We start from the raw sequence: 23,631 nt of genomic DNA on the forward strand, positions 1-23,631 counted from the left end.
CGTGGACCATCCGGGCCTCACTAACCAGTTCCTCATCAACACCAGTGAGTGAGATACCGGACCGTCGTGGGGTGTTATCGAGGGAGAATACTGATAATCCAACTTCCAACAACACTTCATAACCGATCAAGGCGCAACGAAAATAAAGAATACAACGGAAAAATCTGACGTAGGTGCAGTTCATTCCAAATCCGTCTTTATTGATTTGTTTATTCTAGACGGTGGTCACTCTGCAATGGTGTCAACCTTCTTTCCTTCTGGTTGCATCGATAGCCTTGTGCATGCATGCAGTCACAGCTGTGGTATCTAGACGGCAGTCGGCGGTCGGCGGTCAGATGTTCCGTCCGCGGTAATGTCTCTCTGCGGTCAGACTCGGCCGAGATGATGTCCTCATCTGCGTCACGAGTTGATGAATTGCTGTTTTATACAATCAGGGTGCGGTTTCTGCACAGGGAGCGACCCATGTTTTACCTGTCATATAGCGGACGGACATCGCCGAGATCGGAATTCACAATCATATCCTGGACAGAGAACACCCGAAAAGTATCGATATCTGTGCAGCTTCTGCTTTGCAAGTGCCTGCTGCAAGATTATGGTTCCTTGGTCATGTGTCAACTAATCAAGACGGAATTAAGTTCCTCTGCACACGTCATGTTTTGGTCGCTTGACCTGAATTTTTCAGCCCACACCGGAGCTGACATTTTATGCGACGGTGAGAGACCAGCGAGCGCCGTACGGTTTCTTTAGAATTGCTGAATAGAATATGTGATGGTGACTCATTCACGTCCACAGATAGTTCTTTGAAACGTCGATATTGTTACAAGAACCGCTATCCTTCTATGCCCTCATCCCCTACTCACGAGTCACGACATAAGCACACAAAAACGTGCCTAAAATAAACAGATGCCGTTGTAAAACGTTGACCATATGTCGCAAAGAGCGATGAATTCTGCTCTCCGGAAAGCCCGATAAAGAAGCATTCTCAGTGCTTTACGCCCAAGTCCGGCCTGTCTACAGTTACGCCAAGGGCGCCTCTCCGTACCACTCCGCTGGCCTTGTCGATGTCGTGACCTGACTGGCGCTGCAGCGGTGAGCCATCCGTTACCGTCTGATCATTGTAGGCCGTGTCCTGTGTCCCAAGAGAGCACTGACGAGACACGGCGCCGCTGCCGCAGCTCAGACGGTATTGCTGGATGGGAGACCGGCTGACGATGTCTGAAGTCTGAGGTGTGATGGAATCGAGGAATGGTGACCTGAGTGCTGGGTGACGAGCTGGTTTGAACGGCAGCTTAGCTCGATTCTGGAGCCAGGTGAAGAGCTACATCAAGCCAAGGGGAGGAGGGAATATTGAGGAAAACAAGTTACCAGCGTCGAACGTTACTGAGTCGCACATCGAGTCGGCTCTGAGAGTCGATTGGCACGGTACTCAGAAGTTGGCGTGTTGCCGTCTGCGCCGATTTGACCTATAGGGTCATCCATATTCGGCGGGCGTAGAGCCGCTCTCAGCGCCTGTCTACGCCATCCATCGCAGCAGGCAGACATCGACTCAGGTTCCACGAAACGGGGCCCGGCGAAAGGTCGTCTGCCTGTTTAGGTGCCTTTAAGTGCTCTGCGCTGACTCTGGACGTTTGTGAGCAGCCTGCGAGAACCGCTCCTCGCCATTCGAATCGAATCAGTGTTGTGGGACTACATAGGGAACTCCTCGACTTGACTTTGGGTCGGGTCATCCTGGTGACTCTGCATCTCTGCGCATCACTGGACGGATCAGGTCGTCCCCCCTCGCTGGAGGCAGCTCAAAGCGTCGGCTCGACCCCCGGGCTGCTGCGGCTGGCATGGCCGATATCGGTCGCTAAAGATAGATCGACCCGCGGCGAGCGAGAGCACACTGCCCTCGAGGCCTGATTGCGCCGCTCGGCGCGTGCCTGCGCCCTGGGCCGCTGTCGAATTGGCATATCGGCCCCAGACGCCGCCAGAACATGCCTAAAAACTCAGCCCACCGCCCCCGCCCCCGCCTTCGCCCCCGCCCACGCCGCAGAGTTTGCCTGGTTCTGCCGTCCCCATTTTCGATGCCAAGTCGGTGAGGGGATGCTGCAAGACCCAACTTACAGAGGGATCAAGTTTTGTCTAGTGAGTACGAATCGAAGTGGACGAGCATGCCATGCTTTATTCTCGGTTGATAAACAAGTGTTGATTCCTCGAAGGCGAGTCGGCGTGACGTTCAGCCCCGCTGCGTGCACCGCTGTCGGAAAGCTCGGCCCCGATGCGAATCCGGGGGTCAACAAACACTGGCTGATGCGCCTGTGTGGAGCGCGGCTGGGTGTTTGATCTGGCAACTCTCCAGGTGTGTCGATTCAGCGCGTCGCTCCGGACCGCCGGATAGAGATCGACTGCCAGTTGTACGACGTATCACGTACGTTCTGTTGTCGATCAATTGAAGGTAGACACTGGCGAGTAAATGGAGCCATCGTGTACCGAGTGCAGAGTGATAATTGCACGTGATTGTGCGGCAATGGGGTGTGGGGATACCCGCGGTGTTGAGCTCCGATACGGCGAGGCAAACATCATTTCGCACGGCGCTCTCATCTTTTAGTTTAATTGGCTGGGTCCCAAGGTTTGACGGTGTTGATAGACTTGGCTGTTTTACCGGAGTCCGATGATATGCGATAATCGATCGGATGGCGAAATCCCTCGCCGCTGATTTCTTTTCACAACTGTGCTCTGCCGCCTTTTTAATGCCAGCTTAGCATCAGCATCTTGACGTCAGTGAAGACAAATATCGGCTAGAAGATTTGCTGCTTATTTTTGCTGGCTTTCTTGCCGAAGACTGACGGGCCGGCGTCAATCGGATCCTCCGGATCAGCTAGCAGTTCTTGGAAAGCATCTGCCGCTGATGCTAGTTTATTCAGCCAGACTCGGGTCACCAGCTGACGCGGTGATTGCTCTCCAATCTGCAGTTACCGGTCAAAATCAGAGGCCGTGATCGACATTTGCGTCACATGGTACCTATAACCAGTCAATTAAGTCATGCATTTCGATCCGTTCCACCTAGCACTTATTCTAGCTAGATCCCAATCAACGACCTCAGTCCTGTGATTGTTATCATATCACATCATGCTCTTCTCATTTCTTCACTAGCTGCCTCTCTCCATCCCGCCATGCCTTCCTAATCCCACTGTTTCTGCGCCGTAGCGCAAGGCATCTTCCCCTGTGAGTTCCCTATATACCATCTTTGCATGAACTTAGCTCCCGAAGCTCGTTCTCCCGGCTCTTGGCTCCCTGCTCCAGTTCCAGCGGCTCCGGCTCCGGCTCCGGCTCCGGCTCTCTTGATCGAGGCTCCGACTCCCGGCTGCTGGTGACTGTATGGTCTGGACTAAGTGGACACAGCTCCACAGACTGCCCGTGTCAGCCTTCCCTCCCCCCTCCCCGACTGATCGTGTCAGCAGCCCCGTCTGATCGGACACGTGTGTCAGCTTACCCAACCGAGAGCTGACAGTGTCAGGTCGGCTTACCGAGCTGACAGTCGCGTCGTCAATGGACCGGCTACCCTAATCCGCTCATATCGAAGGCACCGGCGGCGGTGCTAGTGGCGGTGGTATTGGCGGTCTGGGATGATAGAGGCGCTAGTGGTGGTGCTGGGTTGGTAATTGTCTTGACAGTTAACGTATACCTGAGCAGATTTCTAACCTTATGGATAGATTGTTGATCACTTTAGGCTGTGAGTGTCGTTTCGCTGAGCGTTAACTATTTTACGTTCGTTGCTTGTGGATAAATCTAGAGAGTTTCATTTTCAGCGCGTCCCTCGGGGATGCTATCTATTAATAATTGTATGTTTTCGTCCACTCGTCACAGCGAAATGTTGCATCACTCTCGAGGCCATCTGCAATTCGGATGTTCAGCGTGATATATTGCCTGAAATACATTCCAGCGAGCTGGATGAAAGCGCCACTCGCTCGCCACTAATGCAGACACAATACTGATGGCCCTAATCCGACATGCCGACAGTTGTATATGAACCACTCATGGAATCTGCCGTCTCGTCTTTGATTTCCATTGTATCGGGGTCCCGGCATGCTTCGCTGCTTCTTGGTGCTGTTCGCTCTACAATAAACCCATTCCTAAACTGCAGGTACCCAATGAAACGTACAGCATTAACAGTTTTGGCTTAACTACAACTTGCTCCCGTTTTCGCTGCAATGGGTGCCAAAAATTGTATGGGTCATATCTGTCATGTTCTAGCGGTCCATCTCTGACGTCATCTCCTCACTGTTTTCGTCCGTTCTTTCCTTTTTCGCAGGCTCTGAACTGGCGCTGATGTACAATGACGAATCGGTCCTGGAGAACCACCACCTGGCCGTGGCCTTCAAACTGCTGCAGAATGAGAACTGCGACATCTTCGCCAACCTCAGCAAGAAGCAGCGACAGTCGCTGCGGAAGATGGTCATAGACATGGTCAGTGGGCTTGAAGCTTGGTACTTACGGTTAAAATGGGTCTTGCAACGTGAAGGGATAAATAGAAAGTCTGAAGGCATGCGGCTGAACTCCTTACCAGTGAACGTGATACCACGTCAGCTCCTCAAACGTGATGTGGTTTTATCTTCCGACCGACTGTTCAAATGGTCGGTCTGAATTCCTTTTAAGGGGTTGCATCGTAACGTTAAAAATAAACATATGTTCTATATTATGCTTTAATCTTGTCTGCATAATTTTATAACACTTTGTCGGGGTTCATATAAATGTCCCAAACCATTGAGCTGCCAATGCATAAATGCCGTTGTTTTCTTCCGCCAGGTCCTCGCCACGGACATGTCAAAACACATGAGCCTGCTGGCCGACCTGAAGACGATGGTGGAGACGAAGAAGGTGGCCGGGTCCGGCGTCCTGCTACTCGACAACTACACTGACCGGATACAGGTGAGCCCAGCTACATACAACTAGGGTCGGTGTTCTACATGATTAGTGGTAGAAACGCTGGAGACTAAGGATGCTAGGCTGGAGTTGAATCTCTAAAGCGATATCAAGGATAACTCGATCCGTTTAGAAACCTTTCACGGCATTTTTTATTGGCAGTAGTGCATGCGATCGCGAGTACTTTATCGGGTTAATCGAAAGATTGAACCGGCTGCTGCGCTGTAAAGACGTCATCTTGTTGTCAATAAGAACCATTTGTGCGATAAACACGTAAATTCGTTGCACAATACTGCACACGATGCAACCGGGCGCACGCGCTGCACAGTTGGCCGGTGTCCAGCCTCTGGCCCAGACCACCACTTGACGTTGGACAGGAACAAGTGACGTCCGTAACCCGTGGCCCGGCTGGGGGAGAGGGGGGAGGGGCCGCTCCTGAGGTCACTGCGTCTTGCCGCGGTGGGGCGGAGCGGGGGAGGAGGGAGGGGGTTCGTAGATCACTCTCAGCTGAGTTCCGGCGGGCCAGTGGCCGCAGTGGGCTGAGCTCGGCTCCCACTGCGCCGTAAGCGGGCTTCTTCTCAGCCGCGGCCGTGACGCCGCACGGTGTATAAATAGGAGCGGCGCCCCACAAGTGGCTGAATGGTGGGCTAGTTTCGCTCTGCGGGACGCCCACTCTGTGAAATTAAACCATGTTTATGAGACTGACTCAGCTGCGATTTATTTTTGTTCGAGATAATTTGTGATTTCGTCTTAGAGAACTCCTTAGAATGCGGAGACTGACTGGGGATTTATATTCATGGTTCTGGCTATCAAGCTGCTTTACTTTTGAAGTTATTCTAGTCTGAAGCCATTATTGCGTCATATGACTAATATTGGGCATTTTTGAAACTGTAACTTACCAATATTCTGTGATAACATAACGTATGGTGACCCAAGATAACATTGCCTGAGATGTCTTCATCTACCGCTGCTATCCAGCGATGATCGCTGTCCCCTGCATCCTCCACCTCTCCCTCTCTCCCCCTCTCTCTCTCTCTCCCTCCTTCCTTCGGGTCTCCCACCCTCTACCCCTCTCTGTACTGACCCGACCCTCTCTCGTTCCCCCGCAGGTCCTACAGAACATGGTGCACTGCTCGGACCTGAGCAGCCCCACCAAACCGCTGGAGATCTACCAGCGCTGGGTGGGCCTCGTTATGGAGGAGTTCTTCCACCAGGGCGACCGGGAGCGGGAGATCGGCATGGACATCTCACCCATGTGTGACCGGCACAACGCCACCGTGGAAAAGTCGCAGGTGCGTGTGGTGTGGACTGGAGCGGTGGAGGTCGTTAGTTTGGTGGTGTGTTGATGCTTTGACGTAGAACTTCGCAGATCAAATAAATGCATATGACGGATGTGCAATATGTATTATTTATTTTAGAATGTGCAGCTGTTGCAAGGGTAAACATTATTAGGCTGAAAGAAGGAAATTCTGGTGTACCAACAACGTAACTTCGTGCGACATCACCAATTCAAATAACCTCTTGTCTAAGATGCTACTAGCAATATACCATTTAAGTTGGCTCACATCAAACTTTCCACTCACCCTCCACACGCCACTGACTCTCCCTCCCCTCCCTCAGGTGGGCTTCATGGACTACATCGTGCACCCTCTGTGGGAGACGTGGGCCGACCTGGTGCACCCGGACGCCCAGGACATCCTGGACACGCTGGAGGACAACCGCGATTGGTACCAGTCCATGATCCCCATCAGTCCGAGCAGCAGCTCGCACGAGCTGCGGGAGGACGGCGAGGACGAGCTGCAGGAGGAGCCGGTGCGCGTGCAGATCACGCTCGAGCGGCCCGAGCAGGGCGCCGCGCCGCCGCGGACCGGCGCAGACGCCTCGTGAGGTTGTGATAGCGCGCGCGCGGCGTTTCGTTACCTCAGCGCGTTTTTGTACGACCGGAGCCGTCTGGCGGCGGGCGACGCGCGGGCGGAGGGCGCCGCGGCCGCGCCGACTCCCTCGCCGCCGCCGCCGCCGTCAGCCGTGAGCGGACTCCCCCACTCGTGCCAAAGCTGCGTGCGCAAACTGTGGCACAAATGCCGCCGGTAGAGCGGCCCATTCGAGACTGCAGCCGTGGAGCGCTCTGTATTTTTGCAGGAATTTGACTTAGTCTTGTTTTTCATGGCGAGCTGAGCGCTGAGTGTTATTCCGCGGTCGGCAGTGGAACGGTGGCACAAGAGCCCACTAGTGTAGCGGCACCTGGCTGCGCCCGGGCAGCCGCGGACGGGCTGGACCCTCCGCCGCTCGAGTGTGTCAGTCCGCACCACGCACACACACATACACACCGAGCGAGAGTGAGTGAGAGAGCGAGCGAGCGAGACACTCTGCACCTGAACCGGGCCCGTCGGCTCGGCACCTGCATCAACCCATCTGCCTGTCCCCAGTCATTTTAGATAAGTATTCGTTGTGCGCTTGGGTTTTGGGGCTCTTTGGGTACTTTGCTGGTATTGCTAAGGCCTACTGCTCGTAGATACGGTTACAGTTTCGAGGCTGTACAGTTTTGAGATTGTAACTGTCGCGTTTGATTGTTCGCGGACTGTGTGGCCAGCTGGTCTGTGCCGGACTCAGTCGTTTTTCGTTAATTTTAAGTTTTACCCTCATAAATTTAACCTATCAGTACAATTGGTTTATCCTGTATGTGCAATATGTCAGCAGAGACGCCATGTTTGGTTCGGAAGCCGTGTCAAATCGACGGACAGACAGACATACAAACAGGCAGACTGGCACCCTGGTGTAAATATTAATCCACGTAGGAGCCCCGTTTGATATGCTTTCCAGCCCGTACCATTCGCACCCCAACTCCGGGTAGGTTGCCACTTAGTGCATCGTTGAGCTTTAAGTCTACGATATATAGATGTTCAAGCAGTGGGTGCCCATTGGTAAACAGACTATGGTCAGCAGCTGGACATCTGAAGGTAGCAGGCTCACTCGGCGGCGCGTCCCGGCGCGGAGGGTCATGTCGGTACCGTTTCGGGGTCACCTACCCCCCTCAGTGCCGCCCCCGCCGGCCCAGTTTCGGTGAAAGTCGCTCCTGCCGACATCGTTCATCGTCAGAGAGCAAATGGGTACCTGTATGTTATAACTAACGCAGAAAATAATAAATGTATGTTTTAAGAGCGGTGTGTAACTGTTTGACGGTGGCGAGCTAGAGCGAGGAGTGCTTTGTGTGATACTGATTTATCGACTCACGTCATAGGATTCGGGGAAACCAAGATCAGTATGACAGGACAGAACTGAACAGCGCGGTGCGGCTACGGGCGAATGAAATGTTAGCGGAGCTGAGCCGTACTTATGTGGATGTTCGTAGATGGCGCTAGTAGTATACGCCTTAAAGTATGCTGTGCCGCAACACCTCCAGTGCGGCCGTAGCAGGTTACGTGACTACCCAGCATTCCGGGTTCAAATCCTGCTCAGTTCAAACTTTCTAAGTGCTCACTTTTTCAAGGGGATCATAACCTCAACGCAAGAAGATTACTCATACATAAGGAACCCAAATTCGAGCAGCGGTAGATATATTGCAGCCAAAACATGCAAAACTCCCAACGACGACCTTGTTCTAGTTATTATTTACAACAAAAATAGAAGTGTCGCCGGGTCATATCATCGGCCACCCTACCACCGCTCGACCCTAATCTCTGATGAATGCAATGAAGTTGAACAAGTAGACCACACATGGCGACAACGCGCGCGAGGAGCTGCATAAGACTAACCGGACGCCCCGTGCGGCGCCAGCACACCCAGCACGAGTCAGCTGCAGTCAGTAACATCGCTACTTAAAATATCGCGTCCGATTTGACAGCGCTGTGCCGCTTAGTCCACTCACTTCACTTCACAAGCGTCAGAGCGCAGGTAGGCGCCACGCCAGCCGCTTAGTACGAGCCTAATACTGCCGGTTCAGCTGCGTACGCAACCGAGCCGCTCGAGCAAACAACGCAACATCAATAATAATATCAGATCCTATGTGCAGCCACTAAGTACGATCAGGTATTTAGTGCTGAGGGATTGCAGGCGCGTCCGCCCGTCGGCACGCGCTCAGACGTCTCCCGCGTGACTCACGATTCCGGGCGGGCTCATGCCGGCCAGACTCATGATTCCGGACGCAATCCGGACCGTAAGAGACGAACTCATGCCGCCCTCGGTCCATTTTGGACTCGAGTTCGGACATACACTTCACTAAGACCGGCGACAAGCGCCTGTAGTTCTTGGCACTGAATGTCCACTCACTCCCGTCCACTTAGGTCGTAAGTTAGCCGGCACAATACAACACCGCTCAGTTCCCGGTTCGAGCCTCAGGCTCGGCGGCACTTTTTACGGCTGCAGCGGCAGCGTTTGACGATCTGCAGCTGTTTGATGTAGCGCGTACCGTCTTGACAGAGCATACGCACCTTACGCGTTCTCCAGCGCTGCGGCCGGCAGCACGCGTTGCTGCACGAGCCGCCGCACGTGGCGTTGCGCACGGGCCGCCGGGAGCGGCACGAGTTCTCGCGCACGTACTCCTTGTAGGTGTTCTTACGGCACGTGGGCGCTGTGGGGAGGAGGGGCGGGTTAAAAGTGCAAACTGCAAAGAAACGTGGATTGGCAAATGTAAGCGAAGGCATGATACGCTATAAATTGGGATCTCCCGGTGGCGAGTAGTTTAATTTCTGAATAAGGAAGAGAAGCACAGAACACATTTCAGAAAGCTGGATGACGCATGCATCACAGAAGCCAGCCAGCATTGTCCATACATCGGCGATAGCAGCAATAATCTTTACTCGTATATCCTCTTCCCACTTACCCTGATCGCAGAGTTTGCCGCCCCAGCCGGCCCGGCAGCGGCACCTGAAGTCGGTGCCCCGGCCGACCTTCTTGCAGCGTCCCTTGAGGCAGGGGCTGGGCAGGCAGGGGTCCGGGGGCGGCGGCTGCTGCTGCTGCTGCTGCGTCTGGTACCCGGGGCGGCCCGGCAGGTCCTCCGAGCAGCCCGGCTTGACGTGGCGCCGGCCGGGCGTCTCGTGGAAGTCGTTGAGACTGCCGTCGATGTAGAGCCGCTGCAGACAGCCTGAAGAACGAGGAGGTGGTTGGTGCAGGCTGGGAGGAGGCGATAGAGGGCTGGTGCAGTTTAAATGTAAATGAATTCGCGGGAAATATTGTGTTATGGCAAAACAAACTGATCCGGATTGTGTAAAGGGCAATGCATGCTGCTTTACTGCTGGATTTGATACCTTTTCATATTGCTTTACTCAACTTTATCTTCTAGCTAAGCAAAAATAAAAGAAAAGAAAATACCACTATGAGATGCCACACCGTTATAATCTTGATGCTTAATAGCACGTGATTCCAAAAGCTATACGGATGTCATCAAGCCTTACACATTCACATTACGTAGCAATCATGAGAAACATGAACCTCAAAGCCTGAAGGCCAACCCATACAAAACCACGCACTACGTTACCACCACTCTTGGCTCTCAGTGCTCACCTCCGAAGCTGGAGATGTCCCTCAGGTGCCACTGGCTGTAGGCGTTGACGCCGACCTTCCGCGGCAGGCCTCCGATGTAGAGCGGAGCGTTCACCCTCATATATTGCTGAGAGCCCTCGTTAACGATAGAGCGCGTCTGACCGCCGTCAATACGCAGCGTGAGCCGCTTGTGGTCGAGGAGGAGCTCGATGGTGTGAGAGCGGCCGTCGCTGATCACCTCGTAACTGCCGAAAGGGAGAGAAGAGTTAGGCAATGACAGGGGCTAACTGAGCAAAAGATTCTACAAATATAAAATATGATACAATCTTAACGAGGTGTGCAGACATGTCATGTCATTGCTTACTCACTTTCTGTGTAAAGCGTCACATCTCGAACCGACTTGCTTTACTACCATTCCTTAGATATGTATGACTTGAGTGTCATTATTCAATATTCAGTTTACCATTCCTTCTTATTTTCTCACCTGAACATGTTTGACACGGGGTAGTTGCCCACATCATAGCTGATCCTGAGCCGTCCTTTGAACAGCTCGACAGCCAGATGCTGGGAGCGGCCGTGATAGAGCAGCACTCCGCTCTGGGTCTCCGTCATCACCACCAGGGTCAGGTTGGCGGTCGGCAGGGACTTCAGCGGCGCCAGCTCCAGGTAGGAGTCGTTCCTCGTGAACCGCAGACTGCTCAGGTGTTCGCAGTGTTTACCTGTACGAGCAGGGTCATAGTTTGCAGGTCAGACAGACCGAGGGGTGAATGTCAGAGCCGTAAGACGGTTTGGGGAGCGGCGGAATGGTGGAATGTCGGGCTGGGGCGGTTTTAGGGGACCGTTGGGGAGTTTTAGTGTTGTGGAATGAATGGTGTACGGCCGCTGCATGGTCGTAACGATTTCCGTTGCTCGGCCACTAGCTGTGGTTTCAGTTTACTGGAAAGGGACCAATGGGATTGGATGGTTGTGACCACATCCGGTTCACGTAACATAACAGCATAAACGGCATGGCAAGCTATTGGTCCCAAAATAGACCCACGGTTAAACGATCAGTCTGCCACAAAAGCACGGATTCATAGCTATATTTACATACCTAGCTATTATAGCTAGCTATTGTATATATAGTCATGAAAGGCACGATTACTAATGTTGAATTGTTGAGAGTTGATATAAATCGACGATTACATGATTGATCATTGATCTCGATTTGACCATGTCATTGATCATCGCTAACGGTCAATCACTAAGCGGGTTGGTTGCGCTACGTTGGTCAAAACGTGTCCTAGTCAAGTAAATGTAATGTTCTAAGCCTCTATATCTCCATCAAGACCTAATTATACCCCGACCTCGAGTATTACGTACCCGAGTAGCCGGCGTAGCACTGGCACACGTAGTCGGCAGAGTTCTTTGGCTGGAAGCACACACCGTTCTTGCAGTCATGCTGCTGACACGGCGACGTCTGCGGATAGTTGAGAGCCACCATCGGGCCCAGCTCGCAGAACTTGCCGGAAAAGTCGCCCGAACACTTGCACGAGTAGCCGTTGACTTCATCGATGCAGGCTGCGCCGTTCTGGGGGTGGACGAGAGAATTGGTCAGCTGTTGGTGAGGCACAGGTAAAATGCAAATCCTTGTACTCTATCACTGAAATGAAGAGAAAACCTGATTCCGTTAGGAAGGCAATACCCCAACCCAAAGAGGGCCGAGTGTCCCAATGACAATTCAACACGATGTCCTCACCTGGCAGAGGTGGTTGACGCAGTCGTCGATGTTGTCGGAGCAGTTGTGCCCCTGGAAGCCGGTGGGGCAAGTGCAGCTGTACGAGGTCCCCAGATCCACACACGTGGCACCGTTCTTACATGGGTTGAAGCTCTTGCTGCAGTATTCAATCTCCTTTTCGCAATATTGACCTGCGGAGCATGCCGAAGCTCATTGTTATGAAATTCAACCAATAAATGCAGCGCACTACGCACTATTAGTATATGGCCTGTAACATGGTCATCCTAACTCAAGCATACAGAGCACACCATCTTCGACAACCCTGTCGGCTTTCAAGGCTCTCGTCCTGCCACCCAGCGCGGCGGCGCGACTGGCCTGTCACCTACCGGCGAACCCTGGCGGACACCGGCAGCGGTACTGGTTCACGCCATCCTCGCAGGTGGCGTTGTTGACGCACCGGTGACCCAGGCAGTCGTCAATGTTGGTCTGACACCGGTCTCCAGAGAAACCGGCCCGGCAGTGGCACCTGACGGGCCAGGGAGGGGCGCGGTTAGGTAGGTGTGGTGATCTGACTTGGTGACAGAATGTGGAAAGTACGTTATAATATGTGCACTCAGGTAAAGCATCGGTTGTTAACTAATCCCAATGGAGAACATTTGTTTTGCACACTATTGCTTCAACTAAAATCGTGAAAGGCGTAGGACGTAGGTATACTGCGAGATGTGTTCAATGACAGCTGTGGAACACATAAGAAAGCAAATAGTTATCCAGCTGCAGCAGCGGAAGGAGCATTTTGGCCGCTGATCATTACCCAATATGTAAAACACAACACACAAAAGAAAGCAATGGCTTTCAGTTGATTTGAATCATCAGGCCCATAAAGCACACCGCAAACCCGGCACGACTCCGGCTCGCCTTTTTCCTGCATTCCGTATGACCTCACCACCGCATTACTCACGTAAAGCGGCCTTGCTCGACGACCTTGCACGTTCCTCCGTTATCACACGGGTTTCCGTAGCACGCGTCGATCTTGGACTGGCACTTCTCGCCGTAAAAGCCAGCCGCGCACGTGCACGTGTACTCCTGCTCGCCGTGTGGCGTGCACGTGGCGCCGTTTTCGCACGGGTCAGTGTAACAGACGTTACACTTGGCGAGAACCTCGCGCCGCACGGGACCTGGGGACGAGTGAGAATCTCAGATGGTCATTTCGTCACTCGATGATCATATGCACTGCGAGTAAGGTGTTGATATAAAGCTAGTTGTCTGGCCAGAAATCTGTCCATTTTTAGGAATGTTGGGGTTGCTCCTATTGTTCCTTGGACGGCAGTTTACACAATCACCGGCATGTCGCTCATATTGAGACATTTGCTCACTTTGCAGCCCCTCCCTAGATGGGTGATCTGCTGAGCTGATTGTGACTCATTGAATATCCACTAGACGGTGAGACGGAAGTAGGCCAGACAACAGACGTGTCAGACAATGGGGCGACACGCCAGCCGTGACCAGGGTATTTGTGACGGACTTTTCCAGGAACCCGGACATAGAGTCATCACGCGGAGACACCTGGGCGAATTCTGACCTTCACTCCTGGGGGGTATGGTGGGGATAGACTAAGATTATTTGCCTGCCCGAAGGATTACAACAGATGGCACAGAATATGTACATCCTCGATCAGCAAAAGATGTTCAGATAGGTGTGTACTGTGTAGTAATAGGCTCATATGTATAGGTGTGTAGTAATAAGCTCATATGTATTTACATCTGTTAATTTGTGAGCGTGAGGTATTTTTGGAGAGGACATGGACTGCACCTTATCGAGACCAAATAGTCACTGCCTTATTGGGTGAATCACAGATTAAAGCCAGACTGGGTGTTACCTAATCCCGAACATAATTGAATTCACGAATGTCTTCTACTTCATTCATGTATCAAGTCAGCCATTACTGAACGTTGCGACTAGTGTCCTGGAATGAAACATACGAGCTAAGTTGAGACCAATCTAAACAACAAAAGCTGAATCAAACAAAGCCATTGTTTTCTCTCTGTGATACGAACCACAAAATGGTGTAAGATGTTGCAACTATATCCGCATTCAAGCTCATTCTTCATCCAAGCTCGAAGCAGTCGCAATACCAGCTCAGCACTATATCCACAGCCTAGCCACGAGCACAACGCTTAGCGCCGGCGAAGACATAAATTGAATTGTGCTGTCGTTTACGGCTTCATTTATGGCCGTGCAGCTAGTCGGCGTTCGCGTCACGGACACCATCAACCACAATCAGACGTGACGCCGGACCGGAGCCGACTGGACGGACGGCTGGCGAGCGGCGCTGGCGCAGCGCGCCGATACGAACCACAAAATGGTTCGTATCGGGCACCCAGCCGCTGCAGCGGCTGGGTGCCCGATGCTGGGCCTCAGCCACCGCCTCAGGCGGGCACGGGTGTCCTCTATAGTGTGAAAACGTAGATTTCACACGTAGATTTCACAAGTTGGCATTCACGCCGCCTTAATGCCAACTTTGATGCATAGGCATTAAGGCGGCGTCTGAAGCGAAGGTATGCGTGCTTCTCCGCAGCTAGCGTTGGCCATGGCGGAGCTCCGCCACCGCTTCCTGGGCACGTCATTTCCAGTATCTGAATGTCACTCAGTCTTCACAACCGCTCGGGAGCGGACTGCTCGCACGATAACGAACTTCCCCAGAGACCGAGCCGTCGGATTGTGTGGCAAGCCGGTCCTTAGGGAGTGCGGGACCGAAGAGTTCCCCTTGACAGCCGTGGGGATGGAAGGTCCCCAGAGAACTCGGGGAGATCTCAGCGTGAGACAGTGTCAGACAGCGAGAGAAGGCGTGAAGGAAGTGGAGGGGGTAGAAGTAGAGGAAGAGACAGTGAGAAAGGGTAAAGGCGTGAATACGAGACCGTAAGAGAAAATGGCATTTAGCTGGGAGGCAGCTATGTCAGTGATACAGGGTAACATTTCAACGAAGGTATCTTGAACTTAAACAGGAAATCACATCGTGGCGCCTGGGAGCACGGTGGCACCTCCGAACCGGGGAAGGAGGAAGCAGAAGCGATGTAGTGCTTAAAATGATTTAATTTTAGATAGCGGGATTAATCACTGGCCATGAACGCTTTCATGGTCGATGTCATATTAAGTAATCATGCCATAATATCCCACCAGTCATATATTCACCGAATCCTAGTCCCGCCCACGAAATGACATTGGCAAAGACAGAGGAATTCCATTGTTTGTTCGTGATGACAAAGTATGCAGTGTCAGTTGAAGCGAAGGCCGCATTACAATGTGACGCCGCCATCGAAATGGATACTATCATGTGCGACTCAAGGCTCCTGCTCAACATTCCAGTGCCCTTTCATCGGGTGCGCTAAGGCGGTATCGCGACGATGTAGGTCCCAAAAACATCCGCTTGTTAGCACAGCGACAGCAGTTATCGTGCGAGCTTTCTTCGCCATCGATAGGTTCGCTGAGTGACGATTTCTTGTTCGATGAGGTGTAGCGAGCGAGGTGCGACGCCGGTATGACATGGACTACACGGTCTTAGAGTCGTCATATCTGAACGACGTATGATTTAACTTGCATTGGGTCATCAAACCCTGCCGGGAGGCGAGCATATCAAGTCGGAAGGAATACGGCGAGGCTTCTGGCCTTTGCTTGGAGCGCTCAAAGCCTAGCTACAAGGAATGTTCAACCAAGTCAATCAGTATTTGGATAGAAATCAAATGATCGTATTTGTTTGATCTATAGAAAAGTAACTGAAGTGCTTAGGTTTCCTGACCACCGCACTGTCAACTTTATTATGCAGGACCCATGACCTTAATATCACCCTTCCCAAGTCAGAGAAAACCCAGAAGTACCTGACGTTCTTCAATGACACCCGAATTCTAACATCCCCAACTCACATCACACTACCCAGTACCCATTCTCAAATCTCACATCCCGCTCCACTCGTCTGCACCCCCACCCGTCCCACACCCCGACCCACCTCTGCAGGTGAACTTGCTGGAGGGCGTGGTGAGCACCAGTTTGTCCTGCAGCTGCCTCGGCTCGGCGCAGCGCGCGATGCCCGGCTCCACGTAGTCACCCTTCACCCAGTCGGAGAGCCAGCGCAGGCCGCAGTCGCAGTAGAGCGGGTTCGAGCCGAGCGCGATATGCGTGATGTCCCGCAGGTCGTCGAAGGCGCCGTCCGGCAGCTGCGAGACGTCGTTACCCTGTAGACTGAGAATGCGCAGAGCCTTCAGGCCGGCCAGGGCCGAGCGCTCGACACACTGCAGCTTGTTGTAGCTGACCAGCCTGAGGGAGGGAGAGGGGCGGTCAGAGATAGAGGATCGTAAGATCGACGACCCTCGACAGACAGGATGCAAACTATACAGTGAAAACAAAATACGAAGAGGAAACCTTTGAAGCCAACATGTCACCTTCACATTTTGGTTGGTGGTGCTGGGAAAGTGTAGCGCTGATTATGTTGTGTTCTACTGTGGACGTCAAACCGCGTGGGACGCGACTTTTTCGCAATAACTTTTGAATACGTTACCTCTCAAGAACGAAACTTCGGCAATGGACGTTTCAGACCCCGGCCTAATTTTTATTACTAAGGTTTTTCAATGTCCGATCAATATTTAGGGCACTTCCCGTTCACTCGTAATGCTAAGTGAAATATCAGCCCGGATGGCGGCTATCGTCAGGCTGCTCGCGAAGCCCCGCCTACTAACTTCGAATTCCCTGCCATCTACCGCTCAGACACGACTGCCATCTGTCGGTCGATCCTCACTCAGAACCGGTTCTGCATGCTGTGTGCGTCGGGTCTCAGATGGGCGGACATCTCGAAACCGAGATTGTTCAGTATGGCCTTTTACCAGGTTTTTTAATCCGAGAAAAAACCGAGATTGTTCAGTATGGCCCTTTACCAAATTAACTATACGAATTATTGACTTAGCAGCAGGGATGCAGAGCCTTGAACATTTGAGTCAGCTCCAGCTCCGGCTCCGGCTCCGAGTAAAATGGCAATACGGCTCCGGCTCCGGCTCCCACTCAGGGCAAAATATGACGGCTCCGGCGGATCCGGCTCCCCTCCGGCTATGCGTACCGGTGCATTACGGAAACATTTAAGTTGGGGCATATTGGGGCTTGGCAGGATAACACGAAGTGTACTAACGTTCTTGGCGGTTTGATATCTACCTACAAGATCCTAAAATTAAAATTTTAATTAAAAAAAATAACTTGACTGTGTAAATATATTATATTATTATGTATCTCATTTACGTAATTACGTTGACAAACTTATTAAATAATCATTTAATTCTTGCTTTTAACATTCTTGCAGCCCTTAGGGCAAGCATGAATCACGTACGCCATGCGGCTGGGTGTGTTGGCAGGAAGCACCGCGTACGGGGACCCGCAGTTGCTACTGTACACGAACCCCAACTATAGCCGTCTGTCCTGTCCAGTAACAACCGACAACATTGATATCGACTGCCGGTCCCTGTACAAGAGCAGCTGAGGTTTTCTGTGCGTGCCCTCTGACAGCTTATCGTTGTTCCCTGTGAGGGTGCTGGGACAATTTGCTCAGGGTCGCTGTACAGTAGCAACTGCGGGTCCCCGTACCAACCCCTACGGACCGCGACTGACCGGTCTCGGGTCAGGTAGCGCCTCAGGCAACGGCCAGCCGAGGCGGAGCTTAGCTCCAACGTCACACTATGGCTCCGCCCTTGTGCAGGAGTAGCCTCTGCTCACCGAGAGAGTTTCAGTAGCAAAATTTAACATTACGAGTGAACGGGAAGTGCCCTAAATATTGATCGGACATTGAAAAACCTTAGTAATAAAAATTAGGCCGGGGTCAGAAACGTCCATTGCCGAAGTTTCGTTCTTTAGAGGCAACGCATTCAAAAGTTATTGCGAAAAAGTCGCGTCCCACGCGGTTTGACGTCCACAGTAGTTATCATACTTTTATGGTGAAAATGCACCGTTTAAAGCCGCATGAGTTAGCAGTGAGTGGGAGAAAGGCTGTCAGCTCACACCCACTTCCCTGCTGACATACATCCGTCTAAAAATAGCCGCTAATAACGTCGCGCAGAGAATTCATGACGTCCTCTGGTTGCAGACCAAACTAGATCATCTGAGCGTGGCCCATGCATACAAATACGGCCCACATGTCATCTCTGCTCCGCCGTGGATGGACAGCGTTCAGCGGGTGTTACTCAGGCGGCGACACTGGGTCGTATGTAAGGGTTCGTTGAGCTGAGTCAACTGACCAAGACGGCTGGATCGATTCACCACAGATACGGTTACCAATGGTAACTAGAATTGTTTGTAGCCTGACTGAATTCCCGTCTGCATTTAACGAGTATGTTCTCAGAAAATTGTGTCAGTCAAGCTCTGTGAGGTTATCTCGGTGAGCTCTGAAAAGGCTCAAAACAGCCACCAGGCATGGTCTTTGTGAATACGAGATCCAAAGCGGCTTCTAGCTACACGTTAGCCCCATGACACCACCTCTAGCGTTGCCAAAGGCCTTCCTCTTAACCCGCGCCCTGCTGGGGGTCCTGGATTTCCACGCCCTGCTGGGGGGGGGGGGTGTTTGAACACCCCCCCTTGTAACTCGGCTCCTGGGCCACGTAGCGATACGCGGAAGGCGGCGTTCGAAAGAGCGTAAAAAATAATGACGAAATCACTTCGGTCAATTTTTTGGTCAGGTCAAAGGTCAGGTCACCAGAGGTCATTGAAGGCAAAATTTCGCCGATTTCCAGGTCGAATGTCGAAATTTTCCAAGAAGTCAACGCATAACTCGGGAACCAATAGAGCTACAGCGCCGCGGAAAAGCGCATTCGATAGCCCTATTAACGCCCTTTCTGAGTAATTCTCTCAGATTTGACCTAACGTCAACGGTTTTGCCTGCAGGGGGCAAAAACTGCAAAAATAGCCGATTTTTTCGAAAACAGTTTTTCTGCAATAACTTTTGACCCAAGCCTTGTACGAGCTTACTTTTACCGGCATCGTGTTCCTCTCGTCAAGACGCATCGAATGAACTATGACTTGACCTTGAAAGGTCAACTTGAAAATTTGACCTCAGGTCAAGGTCATGACCTGACCGGAAAGGGTCATGTTGCATATCAGTCGATCCGTATCGTCGAGCTGAACACATCTAAGGCGTTTTCATCGCTCTAGCATGCCTCTATCAAAAGTTATTTGCGAAAAACTGTTAGATACCATTCGTGACCTAAGATGACCTCAGGGCATAAACAAGGGTCACGGACACCATTTTCAAGTTCAGTGTGTCTAAACCACTTGTAATTCGGTGTTTGGGAGTGTTTATAATGTCTTTCATCCAAAAGAGGCGCATTTCAATTTTCTCCCATTGACTTATAATGGGGAGGTCGCAAAATTGACCTGACCTTAGGTCATCGATATCAAAATTCTAAGATATACATTTTGTACATGCTATTGCTCTTAGCAATCGCTGAAAGTTTCAAAGCGATCGGTCACTCGGTGTAGCTATGACAGACATTGAAAGTTTTTATGAGGTGAGGTCACTTCAAGTGACCTGGTGACCTGACCTTGAATGACCTTGATCTGAAATTTTCACAACATGTGTAGAATTGATGTATGATAAGGTGTACCAAAAACGGCGGCGCTCCGCGCCGCCGTTTTTGAGATATTTGCGAAAAACCACAAGGGGGGGTGTTCAAACACCCCCCCCCAGCAGGGCGCGGGTTAACCACATCTCTCATACTCTGATCAAAGCTGCCCCAGCCCTCGACCTTCAGCGCTCGTCTGAAGCTGCTGCGAATCCGAGCTGCCGCAGCTCGGGCTATCAGCGTGGGACGGCTTTACCAGATCAGTGTGGACCCGATAAACGCCTCTGATGGACGACGTATTTAGGTATCGGAGACAGGTCTGGGACCAGCTGGGACAGTGTGGTTAGGAGATAGCTGGAGAGATGCATCACAGGGGGCAACCCGGCGGTCGGTAACGGTAGGGTGGGGCGGAGATGCTCTTATAAAGAGGATTTAATGTTACAAATACTGCTCGGCTTTGGCGTTTAAACATAAGAAGGAATAGCAAATCCAATAAAGCAAACATAACATTTTGGCATACTTTTGTTTGCAATATAAAGGTGCTGAACAGGCTCAGGCATTAAGTACTTACAGGGTTGAAAGTTTCTTGAGGTCGCTGAAGGTGTTGTTGCTCAGGACAGCGATCTGGTTGTTACTGAGGTCCCTGTAAAAGAAAGAATTAGAAAGGCGTGGTCAGTTATACATGTTCCGTGACAGCAAAGGTTCGGACACAACACAAATTTAAGCGAGATTTCGATCAAAGCAATGACAGTCATCCGGGAAGCTTTTCATTGGTATAAAACTAAAAACTACTAAAATAACTGCTTTTCCTATATCTGCCCGTTCACACCTTCAGTGCTTCTTCCGCTCCGATCGCACGCTTCTTGAACAGCTTATAACCGCGGCAATATTCCATCCATCGGCACCTCAGCGGCACGCGGTGAATGAACTGCGTCTGGCTCGCTTTCCCGGCACTTCACACACGTAACCTCAGACGCAGCACCTTCTGCCGCTCTGCAGTGGAGCGCTGGAGCCTGCACCGCGGCGGCGCTCCCTTTATATTTTCGTCACATACCGTCAGCGCCGACCCGTCACTGTCCGACGGCCGTCACATCCGGTCACTGTCCGTCACTGAGCGTCACATTTGGTCACATCTGGTCACCCTCTGATCATCTACTGATCATCTAAGGTCCGGACTGATCATCCGTTGGCCCTTATGCATTGATCACTGATAGGCAGCACATCCCAGATAGTCACATTTACATTGTAGTTTTTCTGAATACCGAAAGTCACCATCCACAGTAGAGCACTTCACGGATAGGCTTTTTAGGATCCGGCCCGGCCCATATCCGGCAAATCATATCCAGATCCGCCCATTATCCGCCTTTCTTTGAATATCAGAATCCGGCCCACCCATGGCCCGTATTGCATCCAAACTTCCAAAAAATATCCGTAATAATCCGTTTCACCAATAACTGGTTTCACCCAAAACTGGACTAACAAATTCAATCTAAGGGACCAGACAGCCATACATCTCACAGACCATCATGGTTCCAAAAACCATGCTTATAAACCTAAAACCACATGAAAATCACCACATTGGTAAACTAGGTATCATCCTTCAATAGTAATACACAATTTATCTAAGATGTAAGAAGATAGGGAAGTTCAGGTCATCAAATGCATGTATGGTGGTAGTTAGTGAGTTACAAGTGCCCAACAGATATTACATAATTGTAATACCGCCCCATACCCACTATCCACATCCCAGTCTTTACTCACCCACACGCAAAGTGCAAACTTCAGTGACTCCAGAAACTTTAGTGACTTGTTTCATAATAATTCTTATTCCATTCGGAGCTGACAGTCCCCCAATATGCGTGGTTTTTTCATCTAAGAATGTTTTAACTTCAATGTTGAATGTTAAAATTTTGATCCGTTTTGATCCGGGTTCAACCTTCAATTCCCAAATCCGGCCCGCCCATATCCGTTCTTTTTTAACAAATTTAGAATCCAATCCTATCCGGTCCGCGGATTTATCCGTGGATAACGGATTTATCCGGCCCATGAAGTGCTCTAATCCACAGTATCCGCCTTCAAAGGTCATTTCTCGTCTCTTGCGGTCACCGATATTCACATTTTGGTTTTTTTGGCCAATGCCTGTCATCGTTCGTCACCGCTCGTCATTCGTCACCTGTCAAGCAACGGCCCATCACCTCTGGCGTTTTTTTTAGGTGCGAGCGAGACGGCTGAGAAGGGAGGGCCTGCACTGAAGCGTGCACTTGATTCCAGCCCGCGGTCCGGGCGGGGCGGGGCGGCCTTCGCGGCTGGGGGGAGGCGAGGGGCAGGGGGTACTCACAGGCGTGTCAGATGGCGCAGATGTGACAGCCGGCTGGCGTTGACGGATCGCAGCTGGTTGACGTCCAGGTACCTGCGGCAGAGATGAGAGCCGACCGGTTAGCGAGCTGACGGAAGCGGCCGTGCGGGGACACGTGTGATGCACCGCGCCAGCGTGATGTGCAAATGTTGGTGCAGGGAGATGGAGCGATGTGGTGTAGGGGCGGGAAGATGATGGAAGATGGTAGGATGAAACAGAGAAACAAGAAAATATAAGCAAGAGTAACGACATACAGGGTGGGGCAGCATAATCGGGAATGCTTTTTGGGCTCTGGTCATGAGTAGGCATGGCATTATTTTGATAAATTATATCATGGCAATGAAACGCCCAAAAGTTGTGCATCATCTGACATGACTACATCCATGAGCATGCAACTTCCTGGAAAAGAGCAGCAAAATAGTTCGACGGTGCTCCAAGTGCTTTGCGCGCGCCCATAGACACTAATGTTAAACGAGTAAAACAAGAACATTTTGTTTAAAACAATGCCATTCCACGTAAAGGTTGCTGGACAGGTCAACGTGTTATCACGGACGATAAGGATTGTGTGGGGATACTTAGGACAAAAAGTTAACGTAATCGTCGTAAAATAACTCTTAGCAGAGGACATACAAGATGACTCACTTGAATATAAGGAAGAAGCTCTTGAGCATATTAAAAAGAAACAATGTTCAAAACTTCAGCGACCAAAAATCTTATCACCGACTGGAATACGATAAAAAAGAATGGCATGCCATATAGGGGATTGTATCGAGAATATTGCAGCGGTCATGCAAAGTAAACATCCTGTTGAGGTGATGGACCTATGGGTGGTCTTCAAGGGAGGTGCACGTGGTGCACCCTACTTCATCGAGCCCGGATAAAACGAGCACCTCTGGTAAATACATCCACACTCTGGCAGACTCACGTGGAGTCGTCGGAAGAGAGGATCACTGACGGTCCAGATCACGTCTTACGAGGACTCTGTCCGTGCTGGTACTGCAGTGAGGACGACATGTTATTGTGTAGGGCACCTCCACCTGAGATGAACCAAAAACTTCTGGTCCTTCAACTCCGCCGATTTAAATCCGACCAAATTCTTTATATGGAGCGTTTTTTGGTAGAAGTTTAATGAACAACTTATCATCAGTAAAAACGGTCTTCAGTGCAAGGTACGAAGCTGATGGGCGATCATGGACAAGCAGGAGGCTGCACGTGCATGCGCGTGCTTTTGGACCCGCCTTGAGAAGGTCATCGACGCGAAGGGCGGTCAAATAGGATGAGGGATAGGTAAAAGGTGACCGATTGATGGGATGTTGTTAAAATAGTGCTTGGAGCTATATTTTTAAATTCATGACCAAATAATCCCGTTTGATATTTATTCCCGATTATGCTGCCCCACCCTGTAAGAGTGCGCGAGACTGGCGGCGAGACACGCTAAGCACAACAGGATAACACAAAGGGAAGTGCATAGGTATGTGAATCATGAAGGAACAGCTTATCCAGATTTTAGTAAAGCTCTCTCAAATCCGCTTCTAATTCGTAACACAGTACACGCGACACAAACCCGGTAAAAATCGTTGCAGCTAAGC

At 51.2% G+C, this 23,631-nt stretch overlaps 2 protein-coding genes across 2 annotated transcripts in view; one reads left to right on the forward strand and one right to left on the reverse strand.

Annotated features, from left to right (window-relative positions):
• Positions 1-8,063, forward strand: part of LOC122382900 (cAMP-specific 3',5'-cyclic phosphodiesterase-like) — a gene marked incomplete at its 5' end in the record, with an annotated part of 14,331 nt that extends 6,268 nt beyond the window's left edge. The window contains 5 exons of the mRNA XM_043368809.1: positions 1-44; positions 4,295-4,449; positions 4,789-4,911; positions 6,015-6,197; positions 6,526-8,063. The exon at positions 1-44 is cut by the window's left edge and continues 221 nt beyond it. Coding sequence (XP_043224744.1) covers positions 1-44; positions 4,295-4,449; positions 4,789-4,911; positions 6,015-6,197; positions 6,526-6,792 — 772 coding nt within the window. The remainder of the gene's footprint in view (positions 45-4,294; positions 4,450-4,788; positions 4,912-6,014; positions 6,198-6,525) is intronic.
• Positions 8,064-8,442: 379 nt separating this feature from the next.
• The window catches only part of LOC122382937 (protein slit-like), a 60,522-nt gene continuing 45,333 nt past the window's right edge, over positions 8,443-23,631 (reverse strand). The window contains exons 18-28 of the mRNA XM_043368910.1: positions 22,025-22,096; positions 20,258-20,329; positions 16,101-16,408; positions 13,059-13,275; positions 12,487-12,626; positions 12,122-12,291; positions 11,746-11,953; positions 10,868-11,102; positions 10,405-10,628; positions 9,725-9,985; positions 8,443-9,472 (exon numbers count right to left, since the gene is read on the reverse strand). Of these exons, the coding sequence (XP_043224845.1) occupies positions 9,237-9,472; positions 9,725-9,985; positions 10,405-10,628; positions 10,868-11,102; positions 11,746-11,953; positions 12,122-12,291; positions 12,487-12,626; positions 13,059-13,275; positions 16,101-16,408; positions 20,258-20,329; positions 22,025-22,096 (2,143 nt within the window). The 3' untranslated portion in view covers positions 8,443-9,236. The remainder of the gene's footprint in view (positions 9,473-9,724; positions 9,986-10,404; positions 10,629-10,867; positions 11,103-11,745; positions 11,954-12,121; positions 12,292-12,486; positions 12,627-13,058; positions 13,276-16,100; positions 16,409-20,257; positions 20,330-22,024; positions 22,097-23,631) is intronic.

This window comes from Amphibalanus amphitrite, unplaced genomic scaffold (assembly GCF_019059575.1).
Source record: "Amphibalanus amphitrite isolate SeventyFive unplaced genomic scaffold, NRLGWU_Aamphi_draft 000150F_arrow, whole genome shotgun sequence".
Lineage (NCBI taxonomy): Eukaryota > Metazoa > Arthropoda > Thecostraca > Balanomorpha > Balanidae > Amphibalanus > Amphibalanus amphitrite.